The 25728-nt window shown below is 37.0% G+C and overlaps 2 protein-coding genes across 3 annotated transcripts in view; one reads left to right on the top strand and one right to left on the bottom strand.

Annotated features, from left to right (window-relative positions):
• On the top strand, positions 1–25723 carry CCNH (cyclin H). 2 transcript variants are annotated; one of them, XM_030237042.2, is made up of 10 exons: positions 1–169; positions 253–375; positions 1580–1653; positions 1891–2101; positions 2406–2569; positions 4675–4745; positions 7190–7301; positions 7836–7896; positions 9582–9672; positions 25152–25723. In XM_030237042.2, exons 1-9 carry the CDS (start codon positions 53–55, stop codon positions 9624–9626), a joined length of 978 nt encoding a protein of 325 aa, XP_030092902.1. In that variant the 5' UTR covers positions 1–52; the 3' UTR covers positions 9627–9672; positions 25152–25723. The 2 variants fall into 2 exon arrangements, with proteins under 2 accessions (XP_030092902.1, XP_030092901.1); XM_030237041.2 differs by lacking the exon at positions 25152–25723 and adding an exon at positions 9807–11121.
• RASA1 (RAS p21 protein activator 1) overlaps positions 11047–25728 on the bottom strand; it is a 47205-nt gene continuing 32523 nt past the window's right edge. Inside the window, exons 16-25 of the mRNA XM_030237039.2 lie at positions 21678–21850; positions 21282–21441; positions 20956–21098; positions 20083–20198; positions 18894–18980; positions 16475–16542; positions 14739–14827; positions 13863–13940; positions 12561–12695; positions 11047–11922 (exon numbers count right to left, since the gene is read on the bottom strand). Of these exons, the coding sequence (XP_030092899.2) occupies positions 11839–11922; positions 12561–12695; positions 13863–13940; positions 14739–14827; positions 16475–16542; positions 18894–18980; positions 20083–20198; positions 20956–21098; positions 21282–21441; positions 21678–21850 (1133 nt within the window). The 3' untranslated portion in view covers positions 11047–11838. The remainder of the gene's footprint in view (positions 11923–12560; positions 12696–13862; positions 13941–14738; positions 14828–16474; positions 16543–18893; positions 18981–20082; positions 20199–20955; positions 21099–21281; positions 21442–21677; positions 21851–25728) is intronic.

The raw sequence follows: 25728 nt of genomic DNA, 5'->3' as shown, positions 1-25728 counted from the left end.
TCTACGGCAGCTCCCGGCGTGCCGCGCGCGGGTGCGGCCATGTTGCGGGGCAATGTTCCACAGCAGCACGCAGCGCCGGCACTGGACCTTCCATGGCGAGGAGGAGCTGGCACGGCGCCGCGCTGAGGGGAACCGCCGGGCCCGGGCCAGGGCGGCGGCCAGCGGGAAGGTGCGCGGGGACGCAGGAGTTGCGGGCGCGGGGCGGTAGGGTGAGACTGCGGCGGACTCAGGCGCGGCTTTGCTTCTCTCAAGGTGCCGCAGGGCGACCCGGTGCTGCTGGAGCCGCACGAGGAGCTGGCGCTATGCAAGTACTACGAGAAGAGGCTTCTGGATTTCTGCGCCGCGTTCAAGCCCGCCATGCCGCGGTCCGTTGTGGTAAGCGAGGCGAGGAGGAGCCGCCGCCTCGGCCCTCTTTATTCCTTCGCTTGCTGGCTGCTTGGCTTGTTCTTTAGAGGGCAGATATCTTTAAATCTCTTTATCTCGCTTCTCTCTTATAGCACTACAGTCTGTGGACGCTTTTTGTCTTTTTTGTTTCGTTTTCTGACACTTGTGACCATTTCAAAATCTGATGGTTTTCAACGCCATCTTTTGCTTGTTGCTCTTAAACTTGCTTGGGTGACTGAATTGTTTTATTTCCTCTTAGCAAAGAGTAGAAACAAAATAGGCGTAAGTGGTTGATGATAATGTTTGATGATATAATGAAGCTATCTCCCATTCGCTAAAGGAGACGGTCCCAAATTGGAGTTGTCATTCAGATGTTTCTCCAGCATTAGTTCTCCTCTGACCACAAAATAAGGTGGATTGTGTACTGGCAAAATATTATCCTGCAAAGGTAGAGCAAAATTACCTTGAACTTATGTGTCTTGAATGCAGAAGAGTGTATTTCAGAAGGGAGAAGTGGGGATGTAGAGCTGAAGAACGGAGTGATGTTGTGCCTCTCTCTCACTAAGACATTAAGATGTATGATTTACGTTGTCCCCTGTTAGTCGTACCTTTTCCATGCAGGTGTGGTGAAGGGTACCATGCTTGAGGGTGTCTTTGAAAGATGGCAGTCGCTGCCATGGCATGTTCTGTGAAGCCAGATTGATGTTTGAGAAGCAGCTCCTGCAGAGTCTCAGTTTGGAAACCATCGGCTTTCATTCTGATAAACATGCTGCAAAATTTACTGATGTAAAAAATCAAATGATTTGAATTGTTTGCAACTTTCAGGATGATTTTTTTTCAGCCTTTGATTTTTAAATTTCATTATAATACCAAATTCTTTTCATAAAGATATTGTTGGCTTTTTAAGCATTGTCTTCTGAAACATGTCTATAAAAATAAACAAAATTATTTTGTACTACAGTTGTAGTGTAAGGTTCTTGCAGGTAAAAATAAGGACTTAGAAATACTTAATGACATTCAATGGTTCTGTGTGTCTTAGTGTCTCAATGTATCCTGTGTGCCTGTAGTATATATCCACACTTTTCTGGTTTTGGGGTTTTTGTTTTGTTTTTTTTTTTCTTCTTTTTATATACTTATATTTCTTTTTTTCTTAATCCATTTTTATTTTTTCCCCTCCCCATTTTTTTCAATTTAGGGAACAGCTTGCATGTATTTCAAACGTTTTTACCTCAATAACTCAGTGATGGAGCATCATCCTCGGATTATAATGTGAGTTATCAACACTTCCTGAGTTACTCTATTAAATAGAAATTAGAGGTATGATCTCTGTATTTGTAAAGACCTTAAAGAAAAAAACAAGAAATAAAATCTGAGAGCTTAAGTAGGAGTAAAGACAAAATATGGTCAGTTTCATTATCTTTTTGCTGTATTCAGAACATATGGATGAACAGAATGGATGCTGCATATGTCAATTGTTTGCTTTTTTGGTTTTTTTCCCTCCTCAAGGCTAACATGCATATTTTTGGCCTGTAAAGTAGATGAATTTAATGTATCCAGTGCACAGTTTGTTGGTAACCTTCGAGAAAGTCCTCTTGGACAGGAAAAAGCTCTTGAACAAATACTGGAATATGAACTTCTGCTTATTCAGCAACTGAACTTCCATCTTATCATCCACAATCCATATAGGCCATTTGAGGGATTTCTAATTGATATTAAGGTAATACTTTCTGATATGCAATATGCTCTGTGTAGTAAAGTAATGCCACCGAGTGGCTCTGACTCTGTCATGCACTGTCTTAAAAAGCTTTTTTTCCTTTTGTGCCTGTGATTTAAATGATCTAATTTCTATAGTGATAGACAGATACCTGAAAGATAGTTGTTTTACTTGTGGTCTTTAAGTTATTTAGGATGTTTTTGGAATAAAAATATCGTCTGCTACTTTTTACTGTATAAAATACAGTTCTAAGCTCATGAACAGGAATGACAAAACCTGCCTTTTTTTCTAAATCATTACTTTTTAGACTCGCTATCCAGTGCTGGAAAATCCTGAAGTTTTGAGGAAAACAGCTGATGACTTCCTTAACCGAGTGGCTCTGACAGATGCATATCTGCTCTTTACTCCCTCACAGATTGCTCTCGCTGCCATATTATCTAGTGGCTCAAGAGCAGGAATTAATATGGAAAGGTAGTATTTTTTTCTTATATGTGTGATTTAAACAATCTGTTTGCTTCTTGTATAAAATTGTTTTGCTCTAGACATTCTTAATTACTAGACTTGTGTATTTACTGATTGCTAGCACTTGTCTGTTCCTTATGTTTTAGAATGGCAGTGGTACTGTTCATTTTCACAAAGCAATTAGTTGCTGCCTGGATTTCATATTCCTTTAGAAGAAGTTAAAAAAAACTGATGAATTTGCCTTAATTAGAACAGCATAGGATTTTCAGACTCAATTTGAGGGTTACACAGGGAAGAAAGTGGAAATGTGGTAGAAACTGGGAATCAACTGAAATTACACTGAAGTGACAGCTAATGGGCATGCTGTAATGTGCTGTGTTTGGCTGCTGCAACTGTTCAGTTCCCATGGATATGCACCAGGGATAAGGTGTTGCTTCAAATCAATCTTTTCTTTCCCTTCTGTGTCCTTGCCACTGGTGTTTGCAGAGATGCTATCAAACACTTTGATACCTTTGCTGAAACATGTAGTTTGTTTGGTTTAGTTCTCTTATGGACAAAACATATGCTTTTCTTCAGATGAACAGCTGAGGTGGTTGCTGTAAGGAGCTGTACCTGGCATGTTTTAATATCATGCCAGTACCTGTGAGCATTTTGCATCTGGAGTGTGACACCTTTTCTAAATCGAAAAAGTTCTTATAAAAAAAATCTTCCATCTGTTCTAAATGTATCTCAGATCTCTCTAGTTCTAAAATAAAGAGTGTTTGGAGTATTCTTTAAAGGATTCACTGTCTTCTGAGAATTGTGTAAAAACATTCAGGTGCTTACTTTACCTTGAAACTTGATCTCATTCTTAGATCTATGTTCTGTACTGCTCATGCCAAAATTCAAAAAACTGTGCTTGCAAAAAGAACGAAAGTAATTTGTAGATAATGTGTGATTCAAGGTGTCTGAACTTTGTTGGCACATTCAGGAAGAATTCAAGTGTTTGTTACCTGTCTGTCTACCTGTAACACCATACAGTTGTTACACCCCTGTCATTTACTGTTTGATGTGAGTTTTTGCTGCCAGACATGAGAGAATCTAATTGTCCGTGGACCTGTGATCAGGTACAGCTCCTAGAGGTGGTACAGAACGTGTGGGCTTTGGAAAATCTGTTGCTCTCATGGGGGAAGGGATAGAACTCCTTGATTGTTGTGGGTGTTTGTGAGGAGGATTGCTCATGTCTGTTTTATCCAGGCAGTGTGCACTAGTGTTCTTACTAAAGGGAAGTTTGATCTCATTGGAAAGAGGAAGGGAGCCATAGGCTCATGCAAGACAGTGCTTAGTAAAAGCTTTCAGCTGCCAAAAGAAGCAGACCTCTCTTGCATGCAATGCTGTTGGTCAATCTGAAATCCACTATAATGGTTGCTTGTCCTGTGGGTGTATTGTGCAATAGTATGACGTTGTCATAAAGTCATAAACTTAATTTGACTTACCTCTCTGAGACTTAGAATACTTCATTTGGCAGTGTTATTTCTACATGACTGGTGGAATATTTTTGTTAACTTCTGTAGCCATGATATTTTCTGAAAAATCCTTTTCTTAGGATTTTTTTCTCCTGAAAAAGCTGAGAGGCCTCAGGAACAATGTAAACAATAATTATCTGCTGCTGTGAAATGCAACAGGTGGATCTGTGATTGGTCTCATGTGGTTGTTTCTAATTAATGATCAATCACAGTCCACCTGTCTGGACTGTCTCAGCCACAAGCCATTGTTATCATTGTTTTCTATTCCTAGCTAGCCTTCTGATGAAATCCTTTCTTCTATTCTTTTAGTATAGTTTTAATATAATATATGTCATAAAATAATAAACCAAGCCTTCTGAAACATGGAGTCAACATTCTCGTCTCTTCCCTCATCCTGGGACCCCTGTGAACACCGTCACAGCATTCTTAGTGACAGATTAGCTTTTTTATCAGTTTATAGCACTGAAGTAAACAAAGCGTTCTTACTTATCTAATTATAAAGCTCTGGGAGAAGTTAATTATAAATAGTAAAAAGTGTATTAACTCACAAATGATTGCCATAAATTATTATGACACTTAAAAAATTTATTCTTTAATGTCTCTTTGCAGCTATTTATCAGAAAGTCTTAGGCTGAAAGAGGACAGATCAACCTTATCCAGATTACTAGATGAAATGAAATGTAAGTAAACACTGGAAAAGTATATTAAAGAATATCTCAAAACGAGGAAAAACCATCTTTTCAAAATTACAAAAGCTTTAGATAGGTCTGCTTCAAAGGGTTCTCTTCACCTTAAGGCATGCCTAAGTAAACTGCAGACAGTAGAACGAACTACCCAGCGTGTGGATGGAAGAGGAAAAAAGACAAAATGAACAAATAAATTTAAAAAAATAATATTAACAAAATAAGCAGGCAGAGGACCTGCCTGATGCTTTCAGAACATAAGTGCTAGAGTCAGTTAAGTGCTAGCAGCTGATTCAAAAGTGAGAAATCTATTTTGAAAACTAGGTAATGGTATCTGTAGGACAGAACTAAATTGCTTTTTAAATCACCATGTCTTAAAAATTACAGCTTCAGGCAAAGCCTGCATGTAATAACTACTACTACCAGGTAAATGACTAATGTGATGTGCCAGTATTTATACTGCACATCTGTTTTGCAGCTGTAAGATGTTTCAGAAGATGCTTAGTTTTACTACTGTGAGAATATCTTTGTGTGTGTGTATATTTTACAAATATTAAGAATACTACCATGGTTTAGCTAAGCGAAAAGGAAGTGTAGTACACTGATTATTACCTTTTTGTATTTAAATGAAAAGGCTGTTATATGAAATTCCCAGTAAGTAATCAGTAATTACTAAGTAATTAATTACTGAATGCATTAAGTTAATGCATGCACTTCAAATGGGAGAGTGGTGGCAGTGAAACTAGGCTGGCTGACATGAGCAGTGAATGCACCATACAAGTAAGCAGGGTCTACAAATTCAATTTACCTTTAATTTATAAAATTTAGGATGTCCTTTACTTTCTGGTTTTCTAACAAATTGGGTCTTCAGACTTCCATTGCTGAGAAGGAAAGGAATGCTGGGATCACTTACTCTTCACTTCAGTTATTGTGGATGCTTTAGCCCAAAGGCAGCACTTCCGTAAACATAAGATGGTTGGAAGGAAATTTTTCAAATATTTGTAAATTACTTCTACAGAGTACTGGTGGTAGAGAAAAAAAACTTGTAAATTTAATGTGCATTATTAGAAAGACTGGAACTGGTATTTTTTTGGGACAGCAGGTACAGTGTTGATTGCAAGAAATACCTGTGTATTTCAAAGCTTGTTAGCTGAGCAGTGTGAAGTCGATGATGGTGGAGACTTATTTCAGTGTAGTTACAATGAGGAAAGGAAGGATGAACTGTTTGCTCATGCCTGACTCTGACATAAGCAATACTCAGCCACACTGGAGACTGGATAGGGTTGTCTGATTCACAAGTACAGTGGATTGACCTCAGTTTGATGCCAGGTGACGACCAAAGTTGCAAAGTGACCACCAAAGACCATATCACTGACCTTCCTCGCTGGGCAGGGAAAAGAAAATAGCAAGTTCATGGGCTAAGCAGGGAGAGGTCACTTACCAGTTACTGTCATGGGCAAAACAGACACAAGTGGGGGAAATTAATTAATCACCAATTAAATCAGAGTAGGGTAATGAAAACTGAATCTTCAAAAGAACTTTCCCCCACCCCTCCCTTTGTCCTGGATTCAATTTCACTCCTGAATTCTCACCCTCCAGTGCAGGGGGCTAGTCAGCGTACCATACGTTTCTGTTGCTCCTTCCTCCTTACATTCTTCCCCTGCCACAGTGTGGAGTCTCTCCGACAGAGACGTCATCTACAAATTTTTACAACATGAGTCCTTCCCACATGCTACAGTTCTTCATTAACTGCTCTAATGTGGGTCCATTACACGGGATGCAGCTCCTCAGGAATAGGCTCCTTCAGTCCCAGTCTCCCATGGGTTCACAAGTCTTGCCAGCAAACATTCTGTAGTGTAGGTTTCTCTTCCCTACATGGTATGGTACATAATACGGTATTCCCAAGGGGTCACAGCCTCCTTCGGGCACATCTACCTGCTCCAAAGTCACCTCCTCTACAGGCTGCAGGTCCAGCTGCATACTCCACACTCTTGCTGACCTCCGTGCAGGGGCACAGCTGCTTCACCATGGTCTGCACCAGGAGCTGCAAGGGAAGCTGTTTCTATGCCTGGAGCACTTCCTGTTTCTCCCTGACCCTGGTAGATGTAAGGTGCAGATGTTCTCATACATTCTCATTCCTCTTTCCAGCAGCCATTAGTGTTGCATTGGCATTTGGATTTTGCCCTTTAAATCTGTTTTCACAGATGTACATCCACTGTCACTGGACAGTGGATGTACATCTAGGCTTGGCCTTGGCCAGCGCTGAATACATCTTGGAGCCATCTGGCATTGCCTCTGCTGTGCATGGGGGGAGCCTCTAGCAGTGTCTTACAGAAGCCACCCCTACAGGCCCCCCACTACTAACATCTTGCCATGCAGGCCCAACACAAGGCAGAGCAGAAATTATCTGTGTGCTTTCAGCTGTGTTGTTACCATTTTAGGCATGAAAAATCTCATAAAAAAATATGAACTGCCGAGGCCTGAAGAGGTTGCTGCTCTAAAACAGAAGTTAGAGAAGTGTCACAGCTTGGACCTCTTATTTAATACAAACCCGTAAGTATATCTTGGATGTGTTAAACTTTGGCCTTTTTTATTGGCATAGAAACATTAATATTTTCTTAACATGTGTGAGTGATGGAAAATGAAAACCCTTAAATGTGCACACAGCGTTTGTGTGCTTGCTATATCTACTGGAAGCTGAGATGAAAGACTCAAAGTAGTGCTTTCAGTAACACATAAACAGGTTCTTTTGTGCGGATCTGCACAGCAAGCTGATAATTTTGTAACACAAAACTGGAATACTGGGTGGTTTCTAAGGTGTGACCACTTGATGTTGTATGATAAGAACTAAGGGCTTTAAAATCAGGTGATTAAAACAAGAATCTTGTAAAGGCTTAAAGTTTTCCTAAAAATTATGTGGATGGCAAAGGACTGCACCCTGAACTTCCAGCAAGCTGCATGCTGAGGCTTTGGTAGTTTGTTTTTTTTTTTCTGAAACAGGTATGTCTGTATTGTAATCCTGGGGTCAAATAATGAGAGTCTTAACTTATAAAAATACCTAAGCATTTCACTTTTCTTCTGGGTTAGGAAGAAGAGGAAAGGTTATGAAGATGATGAATATGTCACAAAAAGATGTAAAATGGATGAGGTTAGTAAACCGATTGTATAAGTTTTTCCTGGGTTTTTTTCACTCTTAACACCAAGACAAAGGTGACACAGCTACTGAGATAAATTTATGCATCTGAAATATAATTTTATTTGTTGTTCAGACTGAACCTTTTTCAACTTTTTTTTTTTCCACTTTAAATGAACTGGATTTCTTTCATACCTGACTGCTTGGAAGTGTTCTTCAACACCCCTGTCTTTTGTGGAAAGGGGAATGAACACGCAGACCATGCTTCCTGCTGTTTATTGTTCTTTGAAAGTTTTTATGTACTTTATTTGGTTTCTTGCTCAAAGCAGTTTAGAGTGTTGGACTAAATTTATGTCAGGCAATTTGTTAACAAGGCTGTGTGAATTACAGATGGGTTGCTACACTGCATTATAAGACCAGGTCTAAACAGGTATAAGGTGGAGACAAACTGACAAGAGTGACTCAACAAATACAATAGTATTAAGGTTGTCCTTCACATCTGAGATGAACACCTTCCAGAGCTTTTGTTTGGACAATGGGCAGGAGAGAGTCCATGCTGGCAGAGGTGTAGAACCCTTTTTAACTGGACTCATTTTGATACTAAAGATGCTGGATACTGATAGTCTAACATTGAAAGAGGATCACCTACCAAAATCTGAAGATAAAAGACAAGATTTGTGTCTTGCTATTAGAGATTATCATAGCAGGTTGATGCTATAGTGTCAAATTAGACTCTGAAACATTATTAAAGCAAGATTATAATAAAATTGGCATTGAAGGTATATGCTAACAACATGTGGGGCCTTGAACTTATTTTATAATTTTATTGCTACAAAAACTTTTAACAAGTTTTCATTCCAAATGCCAGTCTTCAAAAGTATACTAAAACTGGCAACTCCATAAAACAGGGACTTGGAAAACTTTTCACTTTATGACAGAATTACTTAGAACTAACAGTTCCATATGAGCTTTGGAGGTTTCACTTGTTCCCTGCCCCAGTTTAATTTGTTTTAGTTATTCTGCTATAGTCTGAGGCAGTTTTGATTTTGGAGCTTCTTTTTAATTCACATCTGTAATTATTTCCTAAAGGAGTAACCTGATAGGATATTCACATAGCCTACAGCACTTCATGATTAATTTTTTTACAGTTCCAAAGGTCCTGAAATTCATGATTTTTCATTACTGATGAAACTGAACTGGGTTTCTACTTGTGTAATTTTTTCTGAGTAATAACCACATGAAAGAGCAGACCTCAGGTGGCCAGGACATTAGGGAGAAAATGTGCTTTACTTTTTGAAAGCTTACAGAGTGTGCAAACTGCTCCTATCTTATCAATGGCTTCATTAATTCTGTAGTTAGCTGATATCAGACTTGTAATCTACAAAGCCCTGAAAAGCACAGGACAGTAGAAGGTGCAATATGAGCTGTTTTGGAAATCTCTACATAGCTATCCAACATAAAGTTCACACTTCTTTATCTCAGGTGCTGAAAAGAGGCAGCTAACATGACTCTGTCCATGACTGTAAGCATAGGTATGGATAACTAGTTCTAAGGTTAAATGCCTGACTTGCCCCAAGTTAAAATATTTTTTTAGTCTTCTGTTCATGGAATTTCTCTTTAAGTTCTTAAATCCAGACCATAAGGAGCACACCACCACACACAGATCTTGTTCAAGCTGCTGTGTTTTTTCCTTTTATTAGGAAGAGTGGACTGATGATGATCTCATGGATTCAGCATTACTTTGAAGGAAGACAGACTCCTACCACTACAGGAACTACCCTCTGGTGTCAGGTGTGACTGCCTGCCACAGGTTCCTTATTATGTGTCATAAGGTCTTCATGCTGTTAGTTCTTACCTTGGCGGTAAAGCCTTTTACTTTCCTAAAAGAAAAAATTGTGGTTCCATTAAACCCTCTTCCATTACAGGTCCAGCACTGGCAAGATTAGCTTCAAGAAATCTGGCCCTTGTTTTTGGTTCAGAAAGAGTTTGATGTGGCTGCAGTGTAGTGTTAAGAACACCAGCTGATTTTTTTACTTTTTTATAAACCCAGTTAAGAGTTCTGCAATACAAACACATTACATGCAGCTTTAGGTGTTCCCCAGCTTCACTCTTTTTGCATTTTGTGTGTAACAAATTAGGTAGGCAGCTCTGTCTTTCAGTTTGTATTTTTACCATGTTATATTGCCTGTACCAAAGCAACCAAATCCACAAAATAATCCCTTTTACACACTCTGTTAAAGATCTAAGTAGGACACACTGAAAGATAAATTACTTATTTGTCTAAAATGTAATATAACATAGACTTGACATGGTTATGGGACAATCTAAGAAAAGACTTCTGTAGTAACAAGGTGTTGCAAACACATGTATTGTCACTATGGCAGAGCATCACATGTGTCTGTCTAGTGTCATACATATGTTATTTGGGAGCTTTCACCTTCAAAAAGCTGTTCCAGCTGGAGACCAGGGCAACACAGCAAGAGCCACTTAAATATTACAGTAAAGTTGCAAAAGCAAAGTCTCTGATTTATGTGACAGTGATTTGGCAGTTCCCATAGACAGGAAAAACATTCTTAAGTGTTGTAAAGGTTTGCAACAGTATTTGTATGATAAAATTATTTTAGTGGTTATTTCATTAGTTTTGTCAGTGAATCCTTTTATTCTAACAAACCGTGATGATGAAATACCCTTTAAATCAATAGCACATCTTACTTCTCATCTTTTTTAACACTTTGTGGGAGTGCAATGGGCAGGAACACCTTCCACTAGACAAGGTTGCTCCAAGCCTCATCCAACGTCACCTTCAACACTTCTTGGGATTGGGGCATCCCTGCCTTCTCTGGCACTCTGCCAGTCCCTCACCCCACTCACAGGGAACAATTTATTAAATCTCAACCTATGCAAGGAGTTTTAACATCTACGTTCTCACCCAAAGATGTACAAATTAAGACATTAGGACAAGGCCATGCTGACTGAGGACTCATGCTTAAAAAATGACACATATTAAACACTGCAAAGTATGCCACCAGTGCAGACACTAAAAAATTTCTGCAGCAGCCATGCAGCCAGTTTCCAAAGAGTTAGAAATACGCAGCTTGATTTATTTTATTTTCACTTATAAAAATATTTATGCTAGGCTTACAGTACAAGAAAGACCAAACAATACCTATTTTATAAAATGGTTTAATGAATGCATGCATGTCTGATATAATGATCAATAAATTTACTGAATTCAAATTATTTACTGTTGTAAACGTTTTACAAAAGCATTGTGATTTATCTGGCTATACAGTTCTTGATGGAAGAACTATTCAGACTGAATCAGTGGCATATCAAAAAAATAAAGCTGACAAGACCCATTATGCATATTCTCTTTCAACATCATTTTAGCAAGAGAAACAGCATTCTATAAAACGTGTACAGTAAAGGTTGTTCCTACCATAACATCAAATTCTGGAAACTGTAAATACAAGTTAAAAGTGGTTGAAACAGTCAAAAGTCATAATTATTGTAACCAGTCAGAAATTACAGTAAGAAATGTTATCCAGTTATTTTTAGGTGGTTGTCAGAACAGCGCCTTTCTTCTCATGTCAGTTGATAATTCTTTTCCAATCAGACAGCAAAAACTTTGGCAATCAGAGGTGCTGAAAGTCCTAGACACAGTCACAGCATTTTCTCCATGGAAGGTCAACTGTACACCAAGGCTCAGAGGTTGTGAAATTTCATTGTTTCCAAGTGGAAAAAAAAAGTGCAAATGTCCTGCACAGATAGCTTAAAAAAAAGCTGCTGGTACAATCATTCACCAACAGGATCTTTGTTTTCTTTTTTGCATAGTTCACACATCACTGGGAATGTGACAGGGTGTGCTATTTTTGGCAAGAGCAAGAAGGAAGTGATACTGGTGAGAGTTGCCATGTTGGGCGTGCTGGATCCATGCAAAATTCACATAGAGAGCTGCTACCTGATATTGTTAGACACTGAATACTGGTTTTGTTTTTGTTGTAGCAGTTCAGTAATGGCCAAAAGTTTCTTAAGAACGTGCTGTAAGACAATGAGTCAGTAAAACTACATGTTAGCTACTGAAGACAGAAAAGGCCTCTCTGAGCAGCATTTTCAGCATCAGCCTATCAGACCCGCAACTTGAAGTTTAAATATATTATTGAAAAGAGTAAATGTCTGATTCCCTTGCCAATAAGGATAGTCTTAAAATGATGTTATGGACTTTGCCTGTCCTCCCATGGATCTTCCTGCTTTTTGTGGTTAACAGGAAAGCAGAGGAAGTGTAGAGCTAACACACAATTAAAATTTGCCAACAGAGTTTTCCAAGCATACAAGTACATTGGAAGCAGAAATGAGGTATTAAGAGAAAGCTAACGAAAGTGAATTTGGTTCTTAACTGAAAAAAATCCAGATCTGAAAACTAAGACAGAGAGAGTCTGTCAGGAGGCAGTAATTTTGTGGGTTTAAGGCTTCCTCTAGAAACTTAATAAAACACCCAAAACTAGTTGGTTTTGTTGCATGGGGGGACAAAACTATGGATTAACTATTTCCTTCACAGCTAATAACCCCCTGGTGAAACAAAACATCTAAATAAATACCACAAAAGAAATACCACAAAAGAATTCCTCAGTATTGAGAAGTAATTCAGGACACAGCACCTGTGATTTGTGTTAACTCACCTGCATCACGCCTCGCTCATTGCTGAGCGTCCGGAGCTCATCCGAGTGTGCCACACAGATCTCATGCAAAGCTGCTAGGTCACGGGAGAGGTCAGTTCGAGAGTGCTCTGCAGTGTCTGGAAGCTCAGGAACATTCTTCAACAAAGTAGAAGACAGCAGATTTAGGATGCCAAGACCAACTCTGGTCTTTCAGCTAAACCTCCAGTCCACCTTTCTATTAATAATTATCTGTTTATATTCCCTTCAGAGGCATGTGTTTTGTGAGAATACTGCAATTTGTAGTGCTAGGACAATTCTTACTACAAGATTTGGTATTGCTCTACTTTTGAGCTCACCAGAAACCTACAGCATTTTGAGACTCATACACTCTCTAAATGAAGGGAAAAATCCATCCATTGGGAGCTTTTTTAATCTAAATGAGAGAAAAACAACAAAATTCAGCAAAATCTGTTGTTACCTATCAAGTAACTCATTAAACTGATGACAAACCAATAATGCTGCAATTAAAACAGCAGAATAATCCAACAGGTATTTTCAAACCAACAGTTATTAGAGACCTCATGTAAAATCTTGTCATTTAAAGAAAACTGATGTATATACAGAAGTTGTGATTTAATCAGAGAAGGATGACATCTGGAACCTACCTAAATGCCACACTTTTTAAGTATTCTGAGATAGCTTCTAGGTCACTTCAAAAGGATTAATTCAGGATGCTTAGCATATTTTTTTATCTCACTTCTTAAAATAAATTACTGCATTTAAAATACATATATAAAACCCACAATGACCTAACTCCTGTTACAGCAATCACAACCACAAAATAGTCACATTTTATAAAGATGGAGTGACAGCATTTCACTTTCAAACTACTATATGTAGAATGCATGCAGTGAAGCTTTTGCCAGTGCTAACTGAAATTGAACCTAATATTTTTTAAGGAGAAATTACTTAATTTACTTTCAGTCTGTGGTCAAAACCATATGACAAGTTATATATAAAACTGTTTGTGAAAGGTTTGTATTTTTGCCCAGTACTTCTTATCTCATGGCTACAGAATCTATTTCAGCTTCTCACATTTACAGAGGCACTAAATTAATAAAATCTTAAGAAGATAATTGATGGTTTTAATTCCATATGACAGACCAGCAATTTTTAAATAAGTATTAAAATATGTACTCAGATAAAAGCATTCAAAATTATGTGGCAGCTGATGCATTGCTGAGCTAGTTAATACGAGGTATAAAATATTCGAATTTACAATTCTGCTATGTAGCTTCAGCAAATATTTATTTAACCACTTACCCCAAGCTCATCCAAGAACATGATCATGCGATGTTTGTTGCTCTTGATGAATGGATTTACCCCTTCCATATATGGCTCCTAATAATTTTAAAAAGTATTCATTAACGAATGATTGCCAAGATAATTGTCCCATCTGAGATGAACACAGTGCAGTCAGGCAAATGACACTGCAAAATGAGTATGTAAATGGAAATAAATTTTTTTTTTTTTCATGTGTATTTTTAATATCTGGTGTGCTGGCAGTCAAAGACTACAGAAATTTGGCTTTCTCGTATTCAAGATAGACAACCTGTGATTCAGAATTCCTTACAGATAGAAATTTGCTTCAAGATGAGTGTCTCTAAATACCTGCTTGCAGTGAATAGATGCTCTGTGTTCAGAGGTGTCATCATGAACAAGTGCTTTCTTTCATGTTTTGTCATTAACTCTTACATTCCAAGTTCTGTGTGTCAGAGAAACAGCCTTCTCACACCAGCCTGAGGTCATGTTAATTATGCTTAAGTCAACAGATGTACTTTTAGCAATGTTTCAGCCTGGAAACTAAGACCAGTCACTGCTGGCATTCCCTTAGTGTTTTAATAGAAATTTCAATTGAAAGCTTGGACTTCTTAGTGCAGTAAGTATGCTTGACTTACAGACTTAATTATGTCTAGCAGTATGATAGTATAAACAGGAGAGCTTTGAAGTGCTCTATCACAGAAAACACCAAACAAACAAGTGATAAATACAAGGTCAAAGTGGAGGAAGAGAAAGTCGTAGGTTGTGCATGAGAAAATAGCAACAAATTTTTTGCAAGCATTGAACAGGAACATATGAAAGGTGTACTGGAAGCACAGTTCTCTGTAGGTTGTTCTCTATATGTAAAATTATATCCACCTTAGCTCCAAATTCAACCAGATTTGCTAAATTCTGCACAGACTTGGCGACCAGCGTCAATGTTCTTGCAGCAGTGGGGGAAGGAGAATCTGGCAGGAATGCAAAGTAGAGAGTCACTGGCTGTTACATTTAAAATTAACAGCAGTCACATGAAAATAAATTCTTATTCATATTTTTATTGATGTTTTAAATATAAAACAACTGCATGTGAAAGATGTCACTTGGTAAAGGAAAACATATTGCTTTTGTAATGTCCAAAAGCCATATTAATATGATCACCTTATTTTCTGTAATAGTAGCACACAGACGAAGAAGCAAAATAAATAAGTCTAACTAAGATTTAGGTGAAATGATAACCATTTGCTCAAAACTTGAGTTTTCTTGAAATGAAGACTACTTGTTAAAATATATACCTTTGAAATAAATTAAAAAAAAAAAAAAGAAAGTTTACATGTTTCTTATCTGCTTAAACTCACATAAGTGGGCATGGACAAGTTATTTAAGTTACTGGCAGCAGGAAGATAAAATGCATGTTACATGCAATCACAGCCTGTATTTCCATGAAACTCCAGTCTGTCATGACTGTGACTATGAACACTTCACATTAACCACTGAAGTCAGTTAGAACTTCTTTTCCAACAAGTGATGTTACCCAGAAAATTACTTTTCTCTCCAGTTAAGGTAAATGGCCTGGTTGAAAACATTCCACTGACAGGGTTTTAAGGTTATATGGTCTGTAAGTTTCCCTTAACAGTTGTCGAGAATACTAGCTGGAGGTAACTCAGCAGGATTGTAATGGACAAGCGCAAAAGGCATTACTCAAATTTTTAAGTAGTTCTTTACACCTGCAGTCACAGTGCAACCCAAGTCAGGAGGGAACCTAACGTGCAAACTACCCAAAGATAATAAAATGACAAAGAAATTATCACTTGTTCCAGGCCATGCGTCTAATGCTTTCTCCAAAGCATGGACAGAAATTATTACTGTGTGAGAGAAAGGAACTTTGTTTGACACAGTCCTTCTCATTTAGTTTAAAGACTGATGATAAGAAAACAAGCCACATTGTCTTAAAAACTGTCTTTGAATAACGAAAAAAGCTCTTCTGAACCAGATTTTTAAATTTTCTCCTATACTTCCTATTTTTCAGCCTTTCTGAAGGTCATACCTCTCTCATCTTTAAGATTCTATATCTAACATCTACTGTATTTAATGAGTCAAAACACCACTCTAATGCTGGAAGCCATCTAAGCAGGACATTCCAACAAACTGTTCAAGAAAAATTTTCTAGGTGCACAAAGTATTCCAAGCTCTGTAGACACACATACCAACTTTATAAATCTTGTACATTTCAGAAATATCACTGCATTCATCTATTAACTCTGGCATTGCACTGTATTGAGAGTGACATCTAAAGTTCCCATAATTACATTTTTTACAGTGCTAAAATACATTAAGCAATGCTAGAACTTGACTTAAAATTTTATTATTAAATATCACAATGGATGTTTTTTTGGACTTTAGAATTAACCTGGGGATATCCACAATCAAGGCTTTGAGGGTGAAAAGCCAATACCCTAAGAAAAACTTAGCCAAATGATGTGGATAACTTGACTTGAAACATTCAAAAAAACAGCACAGCATTCAAAAAAACTTCCTATTTTGCTACATTAGATACTACAGTGATTTCATGTCTCCTGCTGCATAAAGTATAGATTCGATCTGAAACACATAGTCACCTGAGATGATATTAAACATCCTTGGGTTCAGGATAGCAGGACAAATCAGACGAAGAAAAACAAAGCCACTGAAATGAAATAAAATTGTATTTTGTTCAAAACCATTAGAAAATGCAAGTAAAATTGTGTAGTCTTTCAGGAATAAAGATAATGTGGGATCTTGTTGAGACACCAATAAACTAGCCTGTGATGTGTAAAAATATAAATCAAGATCATCATTCTATGATTCTATGAACTGCAATGAAATCTGAAAGAAGAGGCACATGGATTTCCCAATAAAGCTGAACAAACTGTTAAATCATGTAGGAAAAAATTAATTGCCAAGTAATAACGAAGCCAGTCCCAGACCATGCTTGTCTCAAAAAGGAGCCAGCCTTGGTCTCTGACCTCCCAAAAATTTCTCCACTGTCTGCTACTGCAAGTCATTCATCTCACAGCCAGCCACTTCCCCAAGTCACTGTAAGCTGGAGCACAGGAGTTGATGAGCAAAAAGATCTCTCTTGGCAGAACACACCTTTAGGTCAGCTTCAGCTGATCCATTATCCTGATGATCAGGATTTTCAGTAGAAAAATGAGGGATCTGCTGCTTTCCACTATGAAAGAATTGCTGCCATTTTTAAAAGCTGGAAAAAGAGTGCTCTGTTCTAACTGCAGAACTAGGAATTCATTCAACAGGAACCCAGAATAGGCTTCAGCAGCATGAGAAAAATCTATTTTCCTGTTAATACAAGAGGTAAAAATCATCACTAACGTTAACCTCAACTCCAGCTAATTGCTGTATAATGAAGTGACATACAGACCAATTAAATCAATCTAAAATATCTGTAATTTTATCCTGGGACTCCACCAGCAGGGTGGATTTCACCACAGCAATACCAGAGCCTGACTTGTAATAAAAGGAGGAAGGGAACCTTGCCTGTTGTAAAGTACACAGTTAGTCCACATTTCTTTAAAGCGACAAAGAGTAGAGAGGTTGATGCACCTTCTCTAAGTCCAAGATATATCTATAACAGAACATGCTTGGTATCTTTAAGTTATGGGCTGGTAAGAAAACAGTTCTTGGCCAGAGGTTAAGCTAAAATACTTTTTGTGGTAAGAATTCAAAGCTACAAGTCAGTAAATAATTTTCAAGTCCTGTCACATTCACCAGTTACTCTTTTAAAAGTGCCCAAATTTGAAGGCCAACAAGGTAAACATATAGCAGAGACCCTGCAGATAGAGAAGATCTGATATTCCGTACCTTTGTCAACCTGCCTAAATTAGGAATGAGCAAATACCTATAATGGAGTTTTAAACCAGAGAGAAATGGTAGCACATTACAACTGATACAACAGAGAAGACACCTAGATATCAAAAACTGTCCATCTGGCTCTGAATATTGAATCATTCTTAAACCAAAAATAGTGCAATGGAAGGTAATAAACATCACTAGAAGCTGTGAAATTGCACTTCAAAGAGAAATCTCTAGTATCCACTTGTGAAAATGGAACACCACAAAAGCAAATGATAAAATATTTTTAGCATCCAGTGGAGACCACTGGGAAAACCCTGAAAGTGAGCTGTGTGTTCACTAAAGAAAGCTACATGGTCCTCTTTGGAGCACGGGAGGAACAGGCAGAGATTGGAGCTGGAGAGGAACAGGCAGAGATATGGAATTCACTACTGACTTTTACAGCCTTCCAGCAGCTTAGCCCCTCTGAGTAAAAAAAGCTCTCAAGTAGGAGCAGTCTCCATTTGAAGGCAATGCCACTTTTACAGTAGGAAACACATAAGGCTTCTGGTGTCAAAATGATAAATACAAGCCAAAGAGAAATACTCTGAAAGATCCCTCCATGGGAGATTAACCTCTGCTAACTACACAACTACCTGACACCACAAAAAGAAAAGCTGAGGCTTTGATATCCTAAAAATCCCTGCCACATTTAGAAAAAGTGTCAAGACCACAGCTTTGTCGAAGGTTTTTATTTGACGTGCCCCGGCAACGAACAGAGTTAGAGTTAGTCTTGTATTGTGCTGGTTTAATAATATAGATTGGAGTTTCGGTGGCTGGTGTAAGTTCAGAAGAGCCAGGGTCTGTAACCTCCAGCAGCATTTTCAGAGGAGCTCCAGAATATTTCAACATGATTGGGCTGTAGTACTGTAAATTTGAAGTTAAAACCATTAAGTAAAGCTATATACTAACCTCTATACTACATAATTTTATTTTGGCAAGGCTCTAAGAACAAGACCAAGAATTCAGCAAGCTCAATCTTGAACTGGGACATTGTGCTTCATCATCATAAATATCTTAAACACTGCAGTAACCTGTGTCAGTTCATACAGTTTTGTCACTGAAAGAAACATAGATAAGCACCCTGAAGTACGTCTCCAACAAGGCTTCCAAGAAATATTTCCAGAATAAGGTTGACAAGTAACTTACCTAACAACCCTGGTTCTCATGGTAGTATTAGCTGGCCATTTGTTTTGAACAGACTTCTGTAGGCACCCATAGATATACCTCAATGTCCTGCAGAAATAGTAGCCAATTACTCATTCTATTAGACTTACAGAATCAAAAAAGCTGGTCAGAAAGTACCCAGACCAACCTCCTACTTGATGCAGAACTATTATCAACTTTATATTAATAACTTAGACAAATCTTTAAATTATAAATTAACTCTTAGTTAAAGTTCACAAATTTATAAGAATTCTATTTTTAAAGTTGTTTTAAAAAGTAAATTCATAAATGACAAAAACTATTCTGTGATCATTCAGATGCGCATTACATGTTTTGTAACTGTTTACTTAAGTAGCATTCCCTTTTTGAAAAAAGACCACTCCGATGGTTGATTTTTCTTTTCATTTCTCTCTTAACTAAACAAAAGCTTTTCTTTACATACATGACATACAGTGAAAAAAGAAAGTTAAGCACCATAGCAATAGTTCCCTCCCATTAAAAAAAAAAAAAAAATTAAAGGACATTTGAGGTGTATTTCAGAAAATGTTGATCACTGCATCATATACTTAAAAGGACTGCAATTTTCAATGCTAACCTTGCCAGCAAGGCTAACACAAAAGAAAATTCCATGCTACTCCAATGACTGAAAATTGAGGGTTTCATATACTTTAAAAGCTAATGACATTCTATATTATCCACTTTATATTAGATTATTCAAATCTGTGATATGAAAACAAGTTACTTTATCAATTAAAAGAAGCGGGGGAAAAAGAGCCTCTGCATTTCCCTAGCAGACAAAAACAGACATAGAGTATCACTATTACTACCTAGCTGTATTTCTAATACGCTGTTAATAATTCCATCTCTTTCTCAGAGAAGAAAGACTGACAAATACACATCACTGTCTGTTACTACCACTGTCTTCTATCTTTTTGTAAAAATATTTTGTCCCTGATCTTGAGTCTAGTAGCTTCTCCTTTAAAAGAAAACCAAATGTGCCTTTTGTAAAACACTATTATTGCCAGAAGCGTTACTTTTCCCCTATCAATTTTCTCTGTTTCTATACAGCAACACTAAGATAAATCAGTAAGAACATCATTTTAATGTGCAATGTTATTACTGGAAGCACAAATTTTTAAATATAAATCTGAACAGAAAAGTGCAAACTTACGGGGGCAGTATCTCTGCAGCCATGAATATCTTCTCCACCAATTCTGAAAGTATACTGAGGAGATGTGCCAAATTCGTGTTTACATCTTCATTTTTTTCTAACTTCGAGGGATTTAACTAAAACAGAAAAAGAATATGTTTATTCTTGTATCTAGAACTACATATATATATATATATATATATATATATATATATATATATGGTTTCTGAATATTACACATTGAGTACTGTTTCAAAGCAAATGAAATATTCTGCTGCCGTACAAGTCTCTTAGAGAACTCAATCATGTTTCAGTAACTTGTCAGGGAATGCAAAGCAACAGTTTTAAGTTCTAATCAACGTATGAGACTTTTATCAGCTTGGATATTCACCATTTTTTCATCTGAGTGACTTATTGTCTCTCTCAATCCAAATTTCCCATATTTTCCACAATGAAGTTAAAGTGAAACACAGGAGTTAGGAGGGTCATTTTAAAAAGAGTTTCAGAATCATTAACAAACATTTAATATGGAATTTTACAATTAAAACATTAGTTCAGATCTTGATTTCTACAGTATCTTGAGTTCAACAAGAGTTCCCTAGATTAGGACATTCAGTAACAGCTGCAGAATGCCTGCTAAATAATTAAAAGAAATTTTGATTATAAAACTTATTAAGTTCTACTATGAATAATGTTTGAAGCCAAAATCCAGGAAAAAAATGTAAAAACATCTCTTAACTCAGTTCCTGTATTTCTGAATGTAAAAAATGTCCTGTTCTAAAAAATTATTAAATGTCTCTACAACTAATATTTAAGGCAAACACAACAGTTAATAACCAATGGATTATTATGTCAATGAACCAAAATGTTTAAAAACACAGTTTAAGGTATCACCTCACAAGACTGCTTGCTCTCCATGATCTTTAGTATGGAGTCTTTCAGCGCATGATGAACAAAACTTGTTGCAGTGGCTTTCATATACTGTTCCATAAGTGTGCTTGCTAAAGTGGTGGCACGGAACAAGGTAGTAGCTTCATCTGAAAAAAGAAATTGGAAAGAGAAAAACTGAAAAAAGGAATCATCAAAAAGAGAGGAAGAACATGGTTACTCTTTGACATAAGCTAAAACTAAAGGAGGAGAAAAAAAAAGACAGCACTCAAACCCTTTCCTCCCCACCTGTCCAGAATTCCAGTAAACTTTTGTGGGATTTAGTGCAGTACCTTCCATGCTTATCTCCCGGTCATTCAGCGTTCGTAACAACAAGGACTCAAGCTTTTCATGAAGAAAAATCTTCAGTAAAATGCCAGCCAACAGTGTTCTATCCTGTCCACAAACATGTGATAAGGCATAGACTACATGAAGTTCTTTCTGGAGTATAAGCTGAAAGATAAACAAATTTAAAATATTCAGAAGTTTCTCCTTACATATAACAGTTTTGGAAAAATATTATATATCTATATCTATATATATATATACACACACACAAATATATATACACCTGTCACTTAAAAATATTGTTTGATTTACAGCAACCATTGTTACTGAGATCCCTCTCAACTACTGAAAAGTATTAGTTTTGACAGGTAAACCATAAATGGTTTAATTTAAGTTCATACCTCTTTAAACTCACTGTACTCTTCTTCTGGCATAATCTTCTCCATGGAATATCGTGCTCGAACACGCAAAGATCCTGGCTCAATACCCTTTAATGGTACATAGGAACTGAGTTGAAACCACTCATCTGTTGCATGTCCTTTTTGTAATCGGCTTAATTGGCAACGCATGAACACTTAAAGGAAAAAAAGTGTTGTTCAGGTACATTATCTCCACCAAAACAATGCTACAATTAAATAAAAATATAGTTTTATTTTCAACATATCATCTTATTTCAGGAAAAAATACCAGCAAGAGTAAACAAAAAGGTTTTTATCAATATATGAATGGATCATTCTCTTTTCAATGGCTTAACAGTAACCTGTAAACTAAAGAAAAAATATATGGCAATCTGTAAAGAAAGTATACATATGAATTCAAAAATGCCACATGAATAATGACATGGCTTTCCTTGTAACACCCAAGTAAGTAGGATGCAAATCCAGGTAGCAGAATCTAAAATACAGATTAAATTTTTAGAGTTCACTACTCCCTTTCCAGCCTTGCACTGACACCACTATCAGGGTCTGCTCCTATTTATGATTAAGAGTGCTCCTGTAGAATTCCCAAACACTGACATATGTATTACTTCTATAACTCCAGTCTAAGTAACAGTTTATGTGTATTAGGCTAAAAAGTGTTCCCAAGCACTTGCTGACTAGATCATGAAAGTCAGCTCAAGAACAGCCAAATCATTAACTGGTGATGATGGTACGCTAAAATTGCCAAGCAATGACCTGCACTGCAGCTGAAATCTAGTGCAGCAGCTGGCTAGCCAGCTACAGCAGCTGGGAGGGAATACAGGCTCATCCAGAGCAGGAACATGTGCTCCTGAGTGGAGGGAGTTTTTCCACAAAGAAAGGCCCAGACACTTTCAGAGGCAACAAAGTGCCTCTGAAACACCCACCACGCTCCAAGAGAAGTCCGCTATTAGTTTTACATTTAGCATATCAGTCTGCCTCTCTCAAACACTTTCTCTTTCCATTATAAAGATATTTGCTTTTACTTTCTGCACATGGAAAAAAAAAAATCCATAAAACCAAGAACTTCCTCTTTTTTTTTCCATTTCTGCAAAGCCAGTACACCAATCTGCCTTGCAGAAATTGTCAACGGTTCCAGCAGATTTTTCACTGTCCAAGTGTTGCAATATACAGCAGGATGTAATTTAATACTGGAACAGAAGATCGTATTTATAATGCCTCATTCAGGACAATCCTGCTGCCTACTTCATATTCTTTGGAGCTGATGAATTGATAAAAGTTAATGCATACATATCAGTCAGCAAGAAAACAATCCATCACTACTTGCTATGTATCACCAGTGTGGATGGAATGTCATTAGACTACGTAATAAATTTACTTTTTTGCATACTTCTCCCTGGCATAAAAGCTCAGTATCCACAACTAAGCAACATGCTCTTCTGATTTCCTTGTATATATAAGGCACATGTACCACAGTGAGAGGAATGGTGAATGAACGACTAGAATAAACTGATGATTTAGTTTTTCCCTGTGGTTACTGTAGTACTTCATAGCTATAATATAAATAATATGATTTAACTTTGATTTTTAAAAAAAATCATACCAAATGTCTGTACAAAGACTGCAGAATAGTTATCATAATTTATATTAAATTTAAAGAAGTAGGACTTTTTTCCTCTTTATAATGGTACACAGTGAATTGGAAGGCTCCTTTCAGTACGAGACTTCTACTCAACACGAATTAATTTGAAATTAACCACCGCAGTGCAAAACCAAACCAGTCTCTCCACTCCAGTTCAACCTTATGGTGTTCTCCTTTGAGAACTAGTAATTCAACTATCAGTAGTAGCAGACGGAAGTCTACTAATAAATTCCAGAACTTTGGATTTTTCAAGCCATATTTTATATATTTATTTGAGTAAGTCCTTAAGCAATTTACAGTGAGAGAAACAACAACAACAAAAAGTTACTATAATTGATGCAATTGATGCTGAACTGTTTGGTATAATTTCTGACTATCTGGAATGCTTAAAAAACTCTAAACTATGGAGCATTCATTCATAATAGACAAACGTAAATGTAAAGACCTGAAAACTCAGGACATATTTTAAAATACTGAAAAGGTAGCCTTCATTCATGTATTACTTTAGTACTTAGGTTTTGTGTGTTACAACGAAAGAACAAAGCAGTGAATCCAACAATTACATTTTGGACCTTTAATCTGCATTACATGGAAGGAAAAGCAAGCAGAAAAGGTGAATTAACCCAATTAAAAATTGGCAAGATGAACAGCATCAGCTGTACAGAACTGCCACTTCATAGCATTCCACAGGTAACATCTGTGACTGAAAAGGAAAGGTAAGATGGTTGGTTAAGGAAAGGAACCAGTTATCTTGCTTTTGAAGAGTTACAGGTTTATTCCGGCAGTGCAACACAATGTGTGTCAGAGAAAATGTAGTTTAACTCATTTTACCCAATGAACTTCACATACTTCATAGGGCTCAGGATGTAAGTAGAGGTATATGTTCATTCAAGTTGAGTTAGTGTAATTTTTATCTCAAAATGAAAGAGTTATGCTGGATTATGTGTCTGCTGTAAGAGAGTAGATAACTGCAGTAAAGAAATTCAGCCAAACCTGCTTCTGACCTAGAACAGGAAGCCTTCCATCACATGAATGCATAAAACTAATAGCATCTCCTTAATTTGGACAGAGAGGAGGAAACTACAGAAATACTTTCAAAGAAACTACTGAAGTATCCCTCTCAAGAATCCCCCTTTTAAGATTCTTTTCCTAACCAAGGCTTTGGTGTAGACAGATAATCAGTTTTCCAGCTCAAATGAATTCAAGACCAAGTTCACAACTGCATTTATAGTCCCTTAATCTATCGGAATGTTTCATTATTCCTTTATGCAGAAACTTTTCTAGTGAGAGAAGGAGAAAGAGATCTGAAATTGAATCAGGTTCTGCAAGACCATGCAAAATGAATTGTAAATACCTACTTTGGCTAAGGTTTCCCTACAGATCTTAATAAACCTCAGAAAACCAAAAAACAGTAAATTAGCACTGGTGTAAATTACAGACCAGTATCACAATATATGCAAAAACAATTGCACTAGATTATATATACTCTGACTGCCTTGGAACAGACAGCTCGGAACATAATTGGAAAAAAAAATCTTGGAACGAATTTGAAGAGGACAGGGAGAGCCATCCTGTAAAGGAGCAAAGAGGGAGGGACACAGGGCTGAAGCTGCTCCAGAACAAGTATATTGGGAAACAAGATACATTGAAGAACAGGGGGAAAGGGGAAAAAAAAAAAAAAAAAAAAAAAAAAAAAAAAAAAAAAAAAAAAAAAGGAACCTAAAAGTATTGTGTGGGAAGAGACATGACCTTAAAAAAATTAATTTCTACCTAACTGCTTCAAATTAATGCTCTTCAAATTCTTTCTTTTCTAGGAAGCTGACAGATTCTACCACCTTGCTGTTGATTTGCTGGAACAGAAAACCACATTAAAGAAGCACCTATCTTGCTAACATGAGAAGAAAATACAGATCCTTTCCCATTCAAAGTGATATTGAGATAACTTCAGATTTAAGCCAAAGTGTGGTAATAAGGTAAGAAGACAGATAAGGAAAAATGAAAAGAAAAGAAGGGAAGGTTTCTTCAGAGACTGCCAAGATTATTTTTTTTAATAAAGAATTCTGCCTTTCCCTGTCTCACGGGAAGCAATCAAAAACCTGAAAAGAAATTCCATGTAGTCAGCTTCCACTGAACATTTTAGGGAGCAGACTAATAAAGAAAATTTCTCTTTGCTCTTGCTTTTTGATAAGCACAGTCATTATCTAGCAGAAGTTACCGTAGAGCAGAGCTATGTCAGACTAGAGTACAGTGCATTTAATGACTAAAATCAGCAAAAGTTCTCATTATAAGAACATTAATAGAAAGTCAGTACCAAACATCAAAAACATACACAGGCAGTATGATGAACATAAAAACTTACTTAATTCTCTTGTGACAACCCTTGACAAAAGC

Source organism: Serinus canaria, chromosome Z (genome assembly GCF_022539315.1).
Source record: "Serinus canaria isolate serCan28SL12 chromosome Z, serCan2020, whole genome shotgun sequence".
NCBI classification, from domain to species: Eukaryota; Metazoa; Chordata; class Aves; order Passeriformes; family Fringillidae; genus Serinus; species Serinus canaria.
The sequence above is the reverse complement of the archived record's forward strand: the minus strand, read 5'-3'. Positions and strand labels throughout refer to the sequence as shown.

Excerpts from the sequence above, each read along its gene's own strand:
- CCNH (XM_030237042.2), top strand. The coding sequence starts at position 53 with ATGTTCCACAGCAGCACGCAGCGCCGGCACTGGACCTTCCATGGCGAG. Across the intron at positions 376-1,579 it reads CCATGCCGCGGTCCGTTGTG|GGAACAGCTTGCATGTATTT; the intron begins GTAAGCGAGGCG and ends TTTTCAATTTAG. Across the intron at positions 2,102-2,405 it reads GATTTCTAATTGATATTAAG|ACTCGCTATCCAGTGCTGGA; the intron begins GTAATACTTTCT and ends ATTACTTTTTAG.